The 15,378-nt window shown below is 38.4% G+C and overlaps 2 protein-coding genes across 4 annotated transcripts; one reads left to right on the forward strand and one right to left on the reverse strand.

The window, feature by feature from the left end:
* Positions 1–1,524: 1,524 nt before the first annotated feature.
* Positions 1,525–4,442, reverse strand: LOC108679554 (leucine-rich repeat-containing protein 45). Its single transcript, XM_018168198.2, has 5 exons — positions 3,680–4,442; positions 3,096–3,203; positions 2,693–2,788; positions 2,226–2,405; positions 1,525–2,001 (listed from the first exon to the last, which is right to left on the reverse strand). The coding sequence occupies exons 1-5, from the start codon at positions 3,788–3,790 to the stop codon at positions 1,804–1,806; spliced, it is 693 nt and encodes a 230-aa protein (XP_018023687.1). The 5' UTR covers positions 3,791–4,442; the 3' UTR covers positions 1,525–1,803.
* An 811-nt stretch (positions 4,443–5,253) lies between these two features.
* LOC108679560 lies at positions 5,254–12,146 on the forward strand. 3 transcript variants are annotated; one of them, XR_001931384.2, is made up of 3 exons: positions 5,254–5,564; positions 9,113–10,976; positions 11,584–12,146. XR_001931384.2 is itself a non-coding variant. In XM_018168209.2 (3 exons), exons 1-3 carry the CDS (start codon positions 5,532–5,534, stop codon positions 11,916–11,918), a joined length of 564 nt encoding a protein of 187 aa, XP_018023698.1. In that variant the 5' UTR covers positions 5,254–5,531; the 3' UTR covers positions 11,919–12,146. The 3 variants fall into 3 exon arrangements, 1 of the variants encoding a protein (XP_018023698.1); XR_007157092.1 differs by having other exon boundaries at positions 9,113–9,308; positions 10,456–12,146; XM_018168209.2 differs by having other exon boundaries at positions 9,113–9,308.
* Positions 12,147–15,378: the final 3,232 nt, after the last annotated feature.

Consider the following 15,378-nt stretch of genomic DNA (forward strand, 5'->3'; position numbering starts at 1 on the left):
TTCTATGAATATTGTGGTTTAATTTAGCGAAGAGACGCATAGTTAGTTTCCGTGAGAATTATATCGACATTAGACTTCTTCCGACATGCCAAGATCAGTTCACATGTGCCAGGGATTCTCACCTAACTTTCGTGGGCGATGAGTTAATATTCGATGTTTTCACTACATATTCACATGTAGTGCACCATCAATATTATCATAAAATCATATGTGGTGCTCATATATGTTCGCTCCACAACTGCAAGCCTCGTTTGGCAGGATGACAATCTTTTTGCCCAGCTGGCAACATTTTCATGAGTGGATAGTTTTAAGAGTTACGTAACAGACTTTATCTCGTACTTATTATCTAATAAATACATCCTTAGATTACCTACCCATTTACGGGTCAATTTATTCTTTTAGGTTCTTGTAAATGTTACACAGTATAGGTTTAATCGAACTTCGCGTGAATGTGCCGCCGTATTGGGAGCTGCTTTCACGTCGATTCTATTTTAGCGGGAATTTGAAAGTACAATTCCACTATAGACTCATTATCTGACATACAGTAAACCGCTTAACAATATATAGAGCATCACTGCATATTAACCTGCAAGCTCGCCAACAGAAATAGAGATATTAATCATATTAAAAATTGCATTTATTGATTGACCTAAGGTTATCTATTAAGTATCTTCGTCACAGCTTAAAATTTGAATTGGAATTCTGTCAAAACTTCATAATACGAAACTCAGGACTCCCAAGAGTATGTGGATTGTAGAGCAAGATGCCATCTTGAGGAACACCGACACCTATAGCTTGAATGATTTGAATGATTACGTGGACTATTTGAAGGCTGGGAAAGTAAAATTAAACGTCAGCCGGACTGTAAACCGCTGATGCCAGAGAAAGTTTTGGCGACATTGGGGCAAGATCAAGTGCAGGAGTCAAGAAACACACCGAACGGCCACGCTAGAACAGCGGAACAAAATGAAGTAATTTCCACGAACAGTGATCGATAGTGCCACTGAAAAAAGACACTCTTTCCGAGCCACTCTTATATATATATATATATTACTAGGCATACGACAAACGATAATTATTCGAAAGATTCACAAGGTTGAATATAACTTGCTCGTTATCATCGTGTCAGACCACATGCTGCAGGTCAAGCATATATTACTCGTCTTCAGTCTAATCACTAAATAGATAAACCAGCCTAACAACAAGGCAATTTGATGTTGGCACGGCCTATATAACGCTTATATGGCGCGTTATATATGTAACTCGATTTGCATATCAGCGATAGAGCTTTCTTGAGCAATTGACCGACAATGCAGCCTAATAGTCAATGTTTGAAGTTTCTCGTTAATAAGAATTCCCGCCGTTCTTTTTTGTCTGAGAATTTATTAATCTTTATTTAACTTTTAAAAATTAGTAGATTGAGGGGTGTGACCTCCAGGTATGACATTCTAATCGTTTGTCAATGTATTGAATAACGAACTGGCCGGTGGGGAGTTGTTGCCATCAGGATAATAAAAGAATGAAAAGGATCTTACTTTACTTTTAATAGGCAAACAGGGCGAAGACGTTTTCCAAAAACGAAATGAAAGAATACTTTTCTTGAAGCCAGAAGTGCCTGAAGTATAACGCACATCATCAGCTCCAACATAAGCGCCCATGCTAAGATTTAATGACTGAATTCATACGATTGACGCCTTGGATGAAGACAGCCCAGAATTTTTTGCGATGCGCTGAACACACACGTCATCAAGGAACACACACGTCATCAAGGAACACACACGTCATCAAGGAACACACACGTCATCAAGGAACACACACGTCATCACACAGGTAGGGCGACAAAGACCTAGAGCGTGGCAGGAGCGGGCTGTGGTGGTGAAGGTGTCGGCGGTGGTGGTGGTGGTGAACGCCCAGCAGATGGTGCAGGTGCTGCAGCCTCCTTTTGGTGGTTGAGTGCTGCCCGCGCTCCCTCAGCAGCTCGTCGTCCAGACGTGCCACCTCCTGGTCGCGAAAATATTGACTATTGCTGGTCTCCGAAATGTTTTCATTCTTAAGATATGGTGAATTTTTGGCTGTTTTCTTTGCTTTTAAATACTTGATAAAACACACTGCGATACAAAAAGGGCATGGAATTTTAGAGCAAACTTCTTATCACCAAAAAACCTTGATGGATACATCTCGTTTCAAGTGAAGAAAACTTATTTAATTATCAGTGACGCACCCACCTGCTGGAGTTGCTGCAGGTCGAGGCTGTGGGTCGACGCTGCCCTTCTGAGCTCTGCTCTGCACGACCGCTCGACGGCCTCCACTTCCCGCGTGAGGTCCTCCTCGCACCGCAGCCTCACCAGCCGCTCCTCCTCCGCTGCCTTCGTAGCGCCTTCCACCTCCCCTCGCAGCCGCGCCACCTGCAGTAAAGCTAATTAAACTCCCATAGACATCCGCTTATTTTAAACTCAGTTACCGGCACGTTCAATGCATTTACGGATCCTATGAAAGAGATGTTTGAGTCAATTATTTTAGAACTTATTTAAACACGCACCGAGTAGCAGTCATTTGAAAACCGTTGAAAAGTGTAGTATGATTGTGAGCATGCGGAGTTAGGTAAGACAATAGAATAGATCACCATAAAAATTATATACTGAGTGAAATATTCTATGTCTCAGCCTCAGGTTCCTAACTTTATTTGTATTACCTGGTCTTCCAGCTGCCGGCAGATGGCTCTCAGCCTGCGGTTATCCTCCGCGGCTTCATCAGACTGCCCTCTCAGTTCATTGGTCGAGCTGGTCGCCTATGTGCTCGGGCAATAATGTAATTCTTTGTTAATTGCATGATGCATTATTTATTAATATAATAAATTCTTGAGTGTATTATAATGAGGCCTGCCATCGATTTGATACTCTTTAATTAACGATGCACAAACGAATTTAGAGATGTTGAAAATTCAGTATTAAGCTAATTAGGCTTTGATAATGCTATATTTATTAATTTTTTCCGTTCAAATCCAAAAATAAGCAAACTATGGTTCTCTGAATACTTCTTGAACCAGTGTTGACATTCGGTCACATTATATAGTCGAACTAACAAGCACTGATCACCTGATTAAGCTGCTCCCTCGCCTCCCTGTAGCGTCCCGACAGGTCCGCATACCGGCGCTCCAGCTGCGTCACGCTGTCATGCACCAGCAGCAGCTCGTCTCGCAGAGTCTGTCGTACAGAAATGTAAGTGTACACACTTAAACCACCTTATTATATGACTTAATTATGGTCAAATGTGAAAATAATTTTGAATGAATAACTTAATTTAAAATAATGATATGGAAGCCAATTTTTGGGTCAGACTCCTTACGGTTCTGAAACATTTATTTATCTACAGCTTACAGAAATCGGTCTGGATCTAATTGTTCGCTCACGCTATTTCTAAATCGACAATTAACGCAGGAAATACAACTGATTTATTATATAGTTTTTCATAAATAGCATGGATTTCTTGGTATATGTGACCATAGTTATATTTCTCACTCGAAGTTACATAGGTATACTTTCAACGTTAAAAGCTGCCTGAAAATATCGTGAAAATTTACTTACTCCACTACAAAAATTTTTCAATAGGTATTCGTTCAACATTCAGCATTCAAATGTTAATTTTATTAGTAAACATTTTTGCTATCAGAGTAATAGACCTGAATTTCGGAAGTGAGGCGAGTGTTCTGTTCGAGCGTTGTTCTATGCCGACTCCTCTCTGCTTCCAGCTCGCTCAACGTCCAGCAGCCACAGCGTCGTCCATAAGTCATTATTAATTCAGTCACTCGTCTACGCTACCTCTTGTTAATGTATTGGTGGCACCAAAACATTGGTGGCACGTCGTCTCTATAATTTAAACGGCTGACACAACTTGCTAACAGGCCAGATATTTCTGGGGCTAAAAGAAAAATATAAAAAAATATTGCCGATTGGGTCGTCACTCCATCTCTGCTCTATATAGCGCTGATTTCAAATTCTAAGCCACAGATGTTTTAGCGGAAGTGCAGTTTTATATTTATAATGAGCTGTTCAGTGCACTTATTACCGAGAAAAGTTGTGTAAGGAGTAAAAACATTCGTCAGATCGCTAGATTTTACTAAACTACGTAATTGATAGAACATTTTAGGCGACCAACAAAACGTAGACTGAGGCCATATTTTTATCGAAGTATATATTCCTTTTGGTTTCAAATTGCATGAAGATTCATCGATCCGTGAGTTCTAGTCAAGGTTAATTTTCCGCAGTGCATTAGACTATACCTCAAGCGCGATTAAATAATAATATCGTAGTGCTTGTTATTCAGCATAGTTTTAAATTTTGATTAAATATCACCCTTTATTTTTCACATAGAACAATTAGAAACAACTTGCTTTTCAGAAGTTATAGTATGGAGTAGTGGGCTTTAGTTTCGGTCGTAACGAACTGAGCGGAAACGAAGAACTGACCCAGTGAGAGCGAGCTGACTAGGGTGATGTTCATCGATCTAGATCCGTGGGGTCATACTATTTATGTCAAGCTAGTAAAGCAACCAATCAGTAACAAAACATTTTATTTCTGCACACACAAAATTTAATTTACTTAGGCTTTCATTATAAAATAACATCGAAAAAATACAGGCAATGGCTTTCTGAAAATAATAATTTGATATAAGAGATAGGTCGAGTTCTTATAAGGCTATAAGTGAGGTCTCATCGGAAATGGCTATGATTTACCTGAAAAATACTGCTTTATTCTCTGTAATGATGAAAGTTTTTTAAATTTTGCATGAGCCGGTGACCTATATATATCTTTAAAAAATCGCTTGCACTGCAGCAGGCTGATAAATGTTTCATGGATAATCATGAGAAAAAGGCTGTACAGAAGTGACGATGAATAGAAGTAATTCTAGGATAGAAATGATCAGAGTACTTATGGGGAAACACAGCGAATGGGGATTTTTTATATGTTGTTATCGGAAAAAATTTGCTATGTAATGAATAAGTTTGACTGGAATTTATGCAAGACTTAGTAAAAGGCAATTATTGTAAGTTATCATCAATTGAATAACCTAAGCAGACTTCTTAATTACTGTATACATACTTTTAAAGAAGAGTTATTATTTATGGTCAAATATACTCTGAAGAGATATTAACCTAATTATTTTGTAGTTTTAAATTGCTTTGCGCATTTTAGTCGTCAATTGTTTTGACCCCTATTCTCGTCGCTTTCATCAATACATTTCATCCGGCAGCCATATTGGTGAGCTACCATCAGCAAAGAACGTCCGCCACTCTTCTTATTTACTAACTAGTTTCAAAGTCCTATTGTATATGCTTATAAAACATTACGCAGTATAGGTTATAATAATATTTTAAATAAGATTCTTTCCTTTATACTTCATTCGAAGCCAAAGGAGCTTTTTAACGCAAGTTTTTTTCATTACTGAGACTCTGAGAGTGAATTTACTTCCTAGTGTTGGAGCTGAGGTGGCTAAAAAGTTACCGACTCAGGTCTCAATATAAAGTTATAGTCATGGGTTTTTGCTTTGGTGATCATCTGTTAAAGGTAAGAACGTAAGATTACTCTAATAATTCTGAATTTCTCAATTATATACGGATATACCTATTAATTATATTGCACCATAGGTATGGTCTTTACGAATCGATTGATACGTGTCTCGATGTTGTAGGATGATATTTGTGGGAGGAGATAGATTTTCTAAAGTAGCCGTTTCTTTTAGCCGTTTTCTATGAATTCCACGTTTTCTATCAATTTTTTCAAAAAATTCATAGGAGCAAAATGTTTTTTTTAACATTTTACGTATGTATGTGAAGTTTCATGACAATCGGATAATAACTGTAGAAGTTTTTGTATGCTAGGGCGGTCCCCTTAAGCTAAACGTCGGTTGTAGACACATGAAAACTAATTCTGACAAAGCTTGGAATTAGATGCACACAGCTTGTTCTGAGCTGTGTCCAAAAATTAAAATTTTCTTAATTAAAAGCTTAATAGCTCTTAGTTGAAAGCTTAATTAAAAAATTTAAAGCGTAATTAAAAAATTTAAATTTTTTAGTTAAGCTCGTTCCGAGCTGTGTTGTATTCCAATACAGCTCACACAGGGAGTCGGAATTCCAACACAGGGCACCGGAATTGCAAATTAATAGTTTGAAGCGCTGCCGGAATTAGTCTCACAATATGCCGAATTTAGTCACACAGCATCAGAATTCAGGGATTTTGTAGGTTTGAATTCTAAAGGCTTTTAAATAAATATGGCAACAGTTTGTGATGTTTCATTGTTGCTGGCGGCTGGCGTGTAGTGTGGTGTTTTGAGTGACGTAAAGCAGTCAGAACTCGAGTTGCGCATGCGGTGGTATTTTTATAGCTATTCATTTCTTGCTATGTCCTTAATGTGTTGGAATGTACTGCATTTACCCTATATCTATTAATGTACTATGAAGTACTGTTTAACTTTATAGCCTACTTAATCTAATTTGACTTAGTACTTGAATTAAGCTTAATCATTATTCTTTACTAACAAAGAGCCTGGAAAATTTCCAATTTATCCTTTAAATAAAAGAAAATAAAAATAAATAAAAATATCAATCAAACAAGAGATAACTAAAAAATTCTATAACAAATCTGAGGTACAATACAATTGAAAGTTTGTCCACTTTTGATCCTACTTTTCCTTTATAGTCCATTGCCTGGAGGAACACTAAGGAAAGCTTTCCACCTAGGGTGGAAAGTGTTTTTAAAAGTGAACTTTCATTCTTAGAATTCCATCTGCCAAAATGGAATTCTGAAAATTAACTAAAAACTTAGAAGCAATGAAAACTCCACAAAAATTCATAGCATCTTCATGAAAATGTTTTGGAGTCCAGCTCCATCTTCAGTTCAAAAAATTCTAGAACACAGATAAATCAGTAATTAGTACACTCAAGAATACAACAATAAACCTAAGCTGTAAAACCTACCTATTTGTAATTTCAAGCAGGTTAGAGCTAAAAGCTAAATTTAAACTAGGCCTCTGTTTAGAAATATACAATGATTCTGAAGTGTGCAAATCAGAAACACCAGAACTGGAAGCTAAAACGTTGAAGTCACTGTCAGAAACCGGAATATCACATTGCTCAGCGTTAGCCCGCACAGACTCACAGCCGAATGAGGCGGGCGTGACTGTAAGTTACCAGTTCTGCAACTCCTGCCCCTATGTTCTGCAACGCTAAAATAAAGATTGCAAGATGTCATCCCGATGTACGCAGATGCACATTGTGCACAATTATATTTATAAACTAGCAACACTCGCATATGCATAGGGAGCATCTTTGTACCTAAAAAAGAATCGATTTTATAATGGTTGACTAATATAGCACAATGTTTAACATTTGCAAAATATGAAAAACAAGTTTTCTACAGATGACAATTTTACCTTGTTCCTATCATGCTCATTTTTACTGCCTGCAGCTGTAGAATTGAATTGTTTAATACACCACATGGGATATGGTTCATTAAATTTTGCTGTCACTGTCCTGCAAGTTCCTGCTCAGCAGATAATGCACATAACTTGCAGCCTACCAATAAAAACTTCAATACAGTTCATACCAACAATTTGTAGGGTTCAATTACCACATAATAACTATAAAGCTGTTTGGATTTTGCTTTAAAGTTACAATCCAGTTTTGTTTTTAAATCAGATTTGTTCTATTGATGACCAGCAAAGACAATCAATATTAAAAATTTCAGCGTGCCTATGTGTTTTAGTGCTGCAGCTTTCTAGGTTTAAATATTGCACAATATGAGAGCAGTAAAAGTTCCAAAAAGCCAGCAGTTTTTCAATTTTGGATTTTATCAACTTGGTACTACCAGCAGGGTTGAGACATTTTATTTTCAGGTCTAGTTGGCAATTATATTTTTCTGTTACCTACAAGTAATCAACGCATGGTTTGAAGACAGCATCTCTGGCCTGGCATGATTGGCAAACATGGGATATTTTTAACTTATCTGAAATCCTAAAATGGTTGAAAAACTATCAGTAGGCATAAAATAGTTGAATTTAGTTCTAAAATCTCATGGCTCCAAAGTTACATCTTTTGATACAATTAATAATTTACTGCTAAATATTTCATATATTTTTTCAGTTGGTTGCAATAGAACACAACAAATGATGAAAAAAAGGCATTTAAAACGTTTCTGGATCAATTTTAAAAAAATTTTCACTGCTGCATTCTCATGTTGTTCCTGACTAAAGGCATATCATCTCTTGGTCCATACCCCTTACTGATGGCTGATGAAATGCACAGGTATTATGAGGTATAGGATCGTAGTCAGGTATGAATGTTGAATATTGCTCAGTTTGTTTCAAAATAAATTGTTATGAATTATTTTCACAAGTATTTGTGAGCCTTACCTGAAAGTGAAATTTTGGCAAATATGCTCATCTACTTTTTAATGTGGGACAGTTAGGCGAACTGATTTTTCTACATCTGGCCTAATTTGCTTCATTAGCCTTAGAGGATGAAATCCCTATGCTGAGTTCTGATGCTTTTTTAGCATGACTTGAAAATTTCATTAATCTATTGTCACCTGAAGCAAGGCTTTTCTTTATAAGCAGCACTGTTTGTTGTTGTTTTAATTGCCCATCCTGGTAGTGGCAACTAGGGAGGGGGTGATAGGTCAGTTTTTCCGGGCACTTGGTCCCACTGGTAGTTCTACAACCATCACTGGCTTGCTGACCCACCAGAACCGTTTGATTGCATTACACAACACCATGGACAAGCCAGGCACTCATTTATCAACCAGAGTTGGATGAATGGCTGAGATGACCATGAGCTGAGCTTCCCGGAAGAACTTGTCCACAGTGGGACTCGAACCCGGGAGCTGAGTGCGAGAGACAGCGTCACTCACCACCGCACAACCACAGCTCATGCACTGTTTGTTAGGAATAGCTGCTAGAAATATAAATTTTTCCTTAGATAAAATATTTAGTCCTATAATTTATTGTTGGCTAGTTATTTAAACTTTTATCTGGATATTGTTCCTGCCTACTTATTGATGAGGCTGAGTACTTAAGTTATGATTTACGTTGGTGCCTAATGACATTCTACCTTCAACAGGTATCAGAGGAAGAATCCTGCTTACCTGAGAGACAGAGAGAAGCTGCAGATGCCAGGGACATGAGGGTGCCTCCTATACATCATCCATCCTTGGGTCAGGCAGAGCAGCCCCAAATGTCTCCTTTTCCAGACCTTATGCAGTTGTTGGGTTTTAACAGTGATTCAGAATCAAGCTCAGATGCCATATTTTCCAACAGTAAGTCCATAATGCTCTCATGGGAATCTTATTATAGTGGAGCCTTCATTATAATTAATTATAGTGCTTAAACTGATGGTGAGCTTAGTAATTCAGTTATGTTCTTCATTATCTTTACTATTTTCACTCGACACATGGATTACAACCAAGAAGTCAAGAAGGTGGAATCCAGTAAGTTTTCTGAGGTGTGTGTTTTTGTGTAAATATGTGTATATGTCAGAGGATTTGTTGTGTCTATTCTTCCACTACAATTTTTCACTACGTTTGTCTAGGTAAAGTTAGTCCAAGAATTGAAAAAAATTGTTCCTATTTTGTTGTTGCTTTATAGAATGCAAATGAATGAGACTGACTTACGTCTAGACTACTATTGTTATTCGTTCCTCGGTACTATTGTTATTCGTTCAATATTGTGGTGCCAAGGCTAACGATCCTTCTGGCAGTAAGTAGTGTGGTTGTGATCTATATCTGGCGTCTAATCTGGCTGCTAGTCTAAAAAACCGTTTGATGGTTATTAATGCATTTGATAGTTCATGGTGAGTGAAGATCAATGAATGTCACCTACTGCAAGTACAATTTTTAAATGTTACCACACTTCTGCATTACTGCTGTTTTATTTGTTGCAAGTGATGCAGTATGAATCTATCATTCCTTTCATTTTGTTCTACAATGGTTTTGCGTACTTCTGTTCGGTTATTTCCTTGTTGAAATTTGTCGTTTACGTGATGTACGGGAAGATGGTGTGCTGTGATGGTGCATCAGGAAGTATGTTAGTCCCGATGTTCATCAGTGACTGCTGTCGATCGTAAGTATACATATACTCATCAAAGCAGCGCCGGACACCTACATCCAAATGCCCTGCACTTAATTAATCATTACATGTACTTGCAAACAGAAAGATAAAACATCAGTCCAACTTCCAAGTTTAGAACATGATGTTGTTGATACAAAATTAATTTGAAAACAAATTGTATGCTCATCAGCTATATGATGAATGTCACAATTGCAGCAGATACTACTCTGCATCTCTTGGATTGAGCTTAAGAAACAACCGGTTCAAATGGTGCGTGTTACGGGTAATTGAGTATAAGAAAGACTTTTGTGGTTGTCGCGAGCTCATGTGTATTCTGTGGTGATTTATCTGCCGTAGAACGAGAGCCACAAACTGCGTTTGGCTGAGGGAGTGCGCTGCTCGCCGCCAAACAAGGGGAGAAACGTCAACATGATCGTCGTTGCCGACCTGCACGTTCCAGCCGCTTCAAGACAGCTTAACCAACATTATTATACTCATTACTAATGTGAACTGAAAACATGCACTCGTTTTTCATTTCTAAAATGATGTTTAAGGCCCATGAAGTCCAATGTGTTATATTGTTCCGGATTGGAGCCTTGCAAGTTATTGCTTGTCCTTATCAAACATCTTGTCTTGAGTGCTAGTGGAAAATTTAAATGACAGGGGTCATTCCTACCACTGGTTATATATACTCTAACTGGCAATATTTTATGCAGTATGATCATCTCATTGCCATGTGGTATTCTTTAGTATTAAGCATAGGTGTTATTTATCCCACATGCGCTTTTTTCTCTTATGTTCATGCCCTAGACGACGCATATCACCGAAGGCTTGTCGCAGAAGGCGTCGAGCTCGCTCCGGTTGTAGTGAACGCTCAGGTAATTGGAAGCGTTTGATGACGCGTGTACATCAAGGGCTCTTCAACCTTATGAAATGATTGGCGGCACCTGAACTGGAGCTTTTTCACGGGAGTCTCAATTCGGATTCATTTTAGTTCTTGCATTTAGCTGACGCTCTGTGTTTTAAAGTATTATATTTAACTGGTAACTCGTCCGACTGACATTTGATCCTCTCTTTGTTAAAAATCCACTTCTAAGAATACTTGATGCTCTCAGTTGAAATAATTATCTGCTATGACCTGTATTTTGAGCAATTGCGCAGTATTCAGTGAATTGTTCGATTGGGCCTAAATTTTCCTATCCATAAAGATCTGAATGATTATGAACAGAAAAAGTAAGCTGACATTCTTGTGCTGCTTAATGAGCAGATTTGTAGTGGACAAGCTACGTTAATTTAGATAATTAAATCCGAGTCAAACTACTCAGGATTCACTACCGTGGTGCCAACAACATTGATTAAAAGTACTTGGAAACATAAAGCCCGTTCTTTTGTCAGGTACTTCTAACGATCGCAAATTTTTTTGACGTATTGATCGAAATCTGCTCGTTAAATTTGTAGGTAACTAATGATGTTCTGTGCTTTCAGATCACGCGAATGGTGATAGCAATTTCCCTTCATTTAGCGGCGATACTGGCAAGAGGACATCGAATCATGTTCTAGATGAGGAGGTCATTCCAGCGAAGAAAATCAGGCTGGATTTACCATACAAGTCTATTTTGAAGAAGACAAGATCCAGGCGCCGCTTCAGTACGCCAAGAAGAACGTTTTTCGTGGACTCTCCCACCACGCTGGAATACGCTAGCTCGCGACCACCTTGTGAAATAAGATACCTTGCTGAGTTACAGTCTCAAATGTCTTTGTGTTTTGATGACGGTGTATGGTTCAAAAAGACCGTTTATTCTTCTGATGATAGCTCTTGAAAATTGCAGCAATTGTAGAATATACCACCGTTATTTTTTTTTCAACTTAGATTTATGTAGGTATCTTACCGCTTGAGTTAAGCCCTTATATTTTGCCTGGAAACTTGCCGGGTTGCTGACTTGACTTCTCAATTCTGGTCTTAGAGAGTAATGTTGCATTATCATTTAGTGTTTTTAGTCTTAAGGTTATGGAATGTTCTAAATTTTATAATAAACTGTTTCCATAAATTATTTTTGCTCATCTAGCATCCTAAATTCATTTTTATTGTTCATGAGTTAATTCAAGTAAGATTATGTCTAATTCATGGTTTCTGGACAGTCAACGAACGAAGTAGCTTACAAATTCAGTCTTCGATTGCACTGCTGATTTGATACACTACGCTAACTTAGAACGCAGCTTCAAGGGTTACACGTGCAAATGTGATTTTCGTACTAGAAGATAAATCTGCTAAAAGAAAATATTTCTAGTTATGTTCTGTAAAATATCAGCGGCAGGTGAGCCGAATTATTAATGTTGAAACAACTTTTATTACGGTTCCGTGTATTCCTTATCAAAGTAAAGCGTTAGAAGAAGAGATGGATGAAAGCCTGTACCGTCTAACCCATGAATTAAGCACTCGACTGGTAGTGCAGTCACGCCGATTTTCAGTTAAACCGTCAATACTGGCATGATTACAACGTATTAGAACGAAGCCCTTCAGGATCGACAGACAGTCCAATCTTTTTAAAAGATCGACTTTATTGAAGTCCATAGACCTGAGGGACATTAAAGTAGTTCAACTTTTATGTTATCAAAATAGAAGAGGAAATTGTTTATTTTCAAGCCTCTTATATACGTTTGACAACATTTCATATTTACTTGCGTTGGAAAGACGATTCTTATAAGCCACTGAAGACCAAATCGGTTTTAGACTCGGGTGGTTCTACGTTATGCTCCCTTTCGTCTTGCTGGACGAAAGGGAGCCAGTAGATGCAGTGTACCTTGATTTTGCCAAGGCATTTGACCGTATCCCACATGAGCGGCTGTTGCGTAAATTGAAGTCTTAAGGAATTGAGAGTAATGTACTCGAATGGATAAGAGATTTTTTAGTAGGGAGGCGACAGCGTGTCAGTATTAAGTCCGTATCAGACTTGGCTTCAGTGCGCAGCGGCGTGCCACAAGGAAGCGTTTTCGGGCCTTTTCTATCCGTTGCGTTTATAAACGATCTGCCAGTAGCTGTGTCTAGCATTTGTTCGATGTATGCTGACGCCACAAAAATTTATATTACAGTGAAGAATACGTCGCAAAAAGTACAGTTGCAAGGTGATCTTGACAGGTTGGTTGACTGGGCTGATGAGTGGCAGCTGCGTTTTAACGCTGACAAATGTAAAATTATCAACATTGGCAAGAATAATGAACAGCAAGATTACAGTAAATTAATAGAATTTGAAACAAGAACCAACACCAGGGGCCACGCCTATAACTGAAAAAACTGCGTTGTAACACATCCATGCGACAACATTTCTTCTCGCTTCGAGTCACCGACATGTGGAACAGCCTCCCTGATAGCATCGTTCACGCTCCGAGTATGAACGCCTTCAAAAACAGACTAGACGAAGCTATGCTAGCCAATGCAGGAGCATATGTTCAGTCTTAAAATGCCTAGCAAATTACGGACCAGGCAATAAGTCCAGCAGCTATCTCAATCAATCGTCAGTTATGGAAAGATCGGGTTCCAAAGGCCGGATCCCTTGTGAATCAAGTCACGAAAACTTCTAGAATCGGCATCAAACCATGGGCCTATTTCTTCAATGCCGACACTTCTATTCTATTCTATCCTACAGTTGTCAGCACTCAAATGTGCATGAATAATAATTGTTCATGGTTTTTTATTGATAGCTCTAAAATATTTATGAATTACGTTCGAAAATGCAATGAAATATTTGGGAGAAAATGGGCATCAATGAAAAGCTTGATAGTTGCATCGTGATAACCATGGATAATTGCACTTTCAAAACTGATATTTTAGTTATGTTTTAGAGTCCCTTAAGACCTTTCAGTTTAGTACTTATATTATCAGTCTGCTTATATCGCAAGTTCACAAGGAATTTAAAAGCAAAGAAAACACCAAGCAAATTCACCATATCGATATTGAAAACGTTTCGGAGTCCAGCTCCATCATCGGTTCGAAAAACTAAAAATAAATAAAATCATATTATTATATCAAAATTCTAAGACAGACATAAAACCTAAACAAGACCTAACATTATATCGAAAAAACAGGACTCGATTGGAACACCTTAGTCCTAGGGTTCACGAAAAGAATATAAAAGCCTAGCGATTCACTATTTCCAGATTATATGAACTAAACGCATTATAGAGACACGGTTTTCGTTTGAAGATATGTAGAGACTCCAATATTCTCAAATCCGAGCAGCCAGAAGAGGAACCGAGTATCCTGAAATCACTCTCAGATACAGCCACGTCGCACTGTTCAGCATGGAGGCGCACGGAAGAATGAGGAGGCTTGGCGAGAGGCAAGTTAGAACGATAGCTCCTGCCACGGTGTTCAGAAACCCGGATGTAGAAGTTACGCGACGTCATTCCAACGTACGTAGATGCACAGAAGTAATCCTTCTGGGACCTTGCATAAGCCATGAGTATACTTGTATGCTTCAATGAGTTCCCCACGCAGACGTCGATAACTGAGGCTTGGAAGCTTCATAATCTTTAATCTTTCCTCATAGGACTTGCCTTTCAAGCCCGGAACTATCTTTGTTGCGCGTCTTTGAACACTATCTATTAAATTTTTGTTCTTTTAATTTAAAATTTCGGTGACCACACGACGTTTCCAAACTCTGGGTTCGGGCGCACGACAGCAACAAACACTGCTTCATCGCTTCTGCATCTCGGAACTCGAAAGAGCGTCTGATCAGTCCAAGTCGTTTATTGGCTTTATTAACTTAGTAGTGTCAAGCGTGTGCTCCATGTGTGCCGACGATACATACAAAAGTTTATAATACAGTGAAGGATGCGACAAATAAACGCAATTGTAAGATGATCTCGATAGTTTAGTTGACTGTGCTGATAAGTGGCAGCTGCGTTTGAACGCTGGCAAGTGTTAAAGTACTTCACCTCGGAAAGAACAATGAACAGCAAGATTACAGTATGAGAAGATATGGTTATAATGAGAGAGTAATGATTGAAAAGTCTAGTGTGGAAAAAGATTTGGGAGTTTATGTCGACAAGGAGCTGGAATTTTTAAAGCATGTTGAAATGCGAGCTAATAAATCCAACAAACTACTAGGATTGATTAGACGTTCTTACGAGTTCCTAGATGCAGAAGCAATGAAGCGGTTGTTTGTTACTGTCGTGCGCCCGAACCTAGAGCTTGGAAACGCCTTGTTGTAGCGGCCCGACTTACTGACTCGTTCGCGCTCTTCTTCTCTCTTTCGGACGCATTGCTCGGAGCTGAAATTG

This window comes from Hyalella azteca, unplaced genomic scaffold (assembly GCF_000764305.2).
Source record: "Hyalella azteca isolate HAZT.00-mixed unplaced genomic scaffold, Hazt_2.0.2 contig13926, whole genome shotgun sequence".
Taxonomy (NCBI): Eukaryota; Metazoa; Arthropoda; class Malacostraca; order Amphipoda; family Hyalellidae; genus Hyalella; species Hyalella azteca.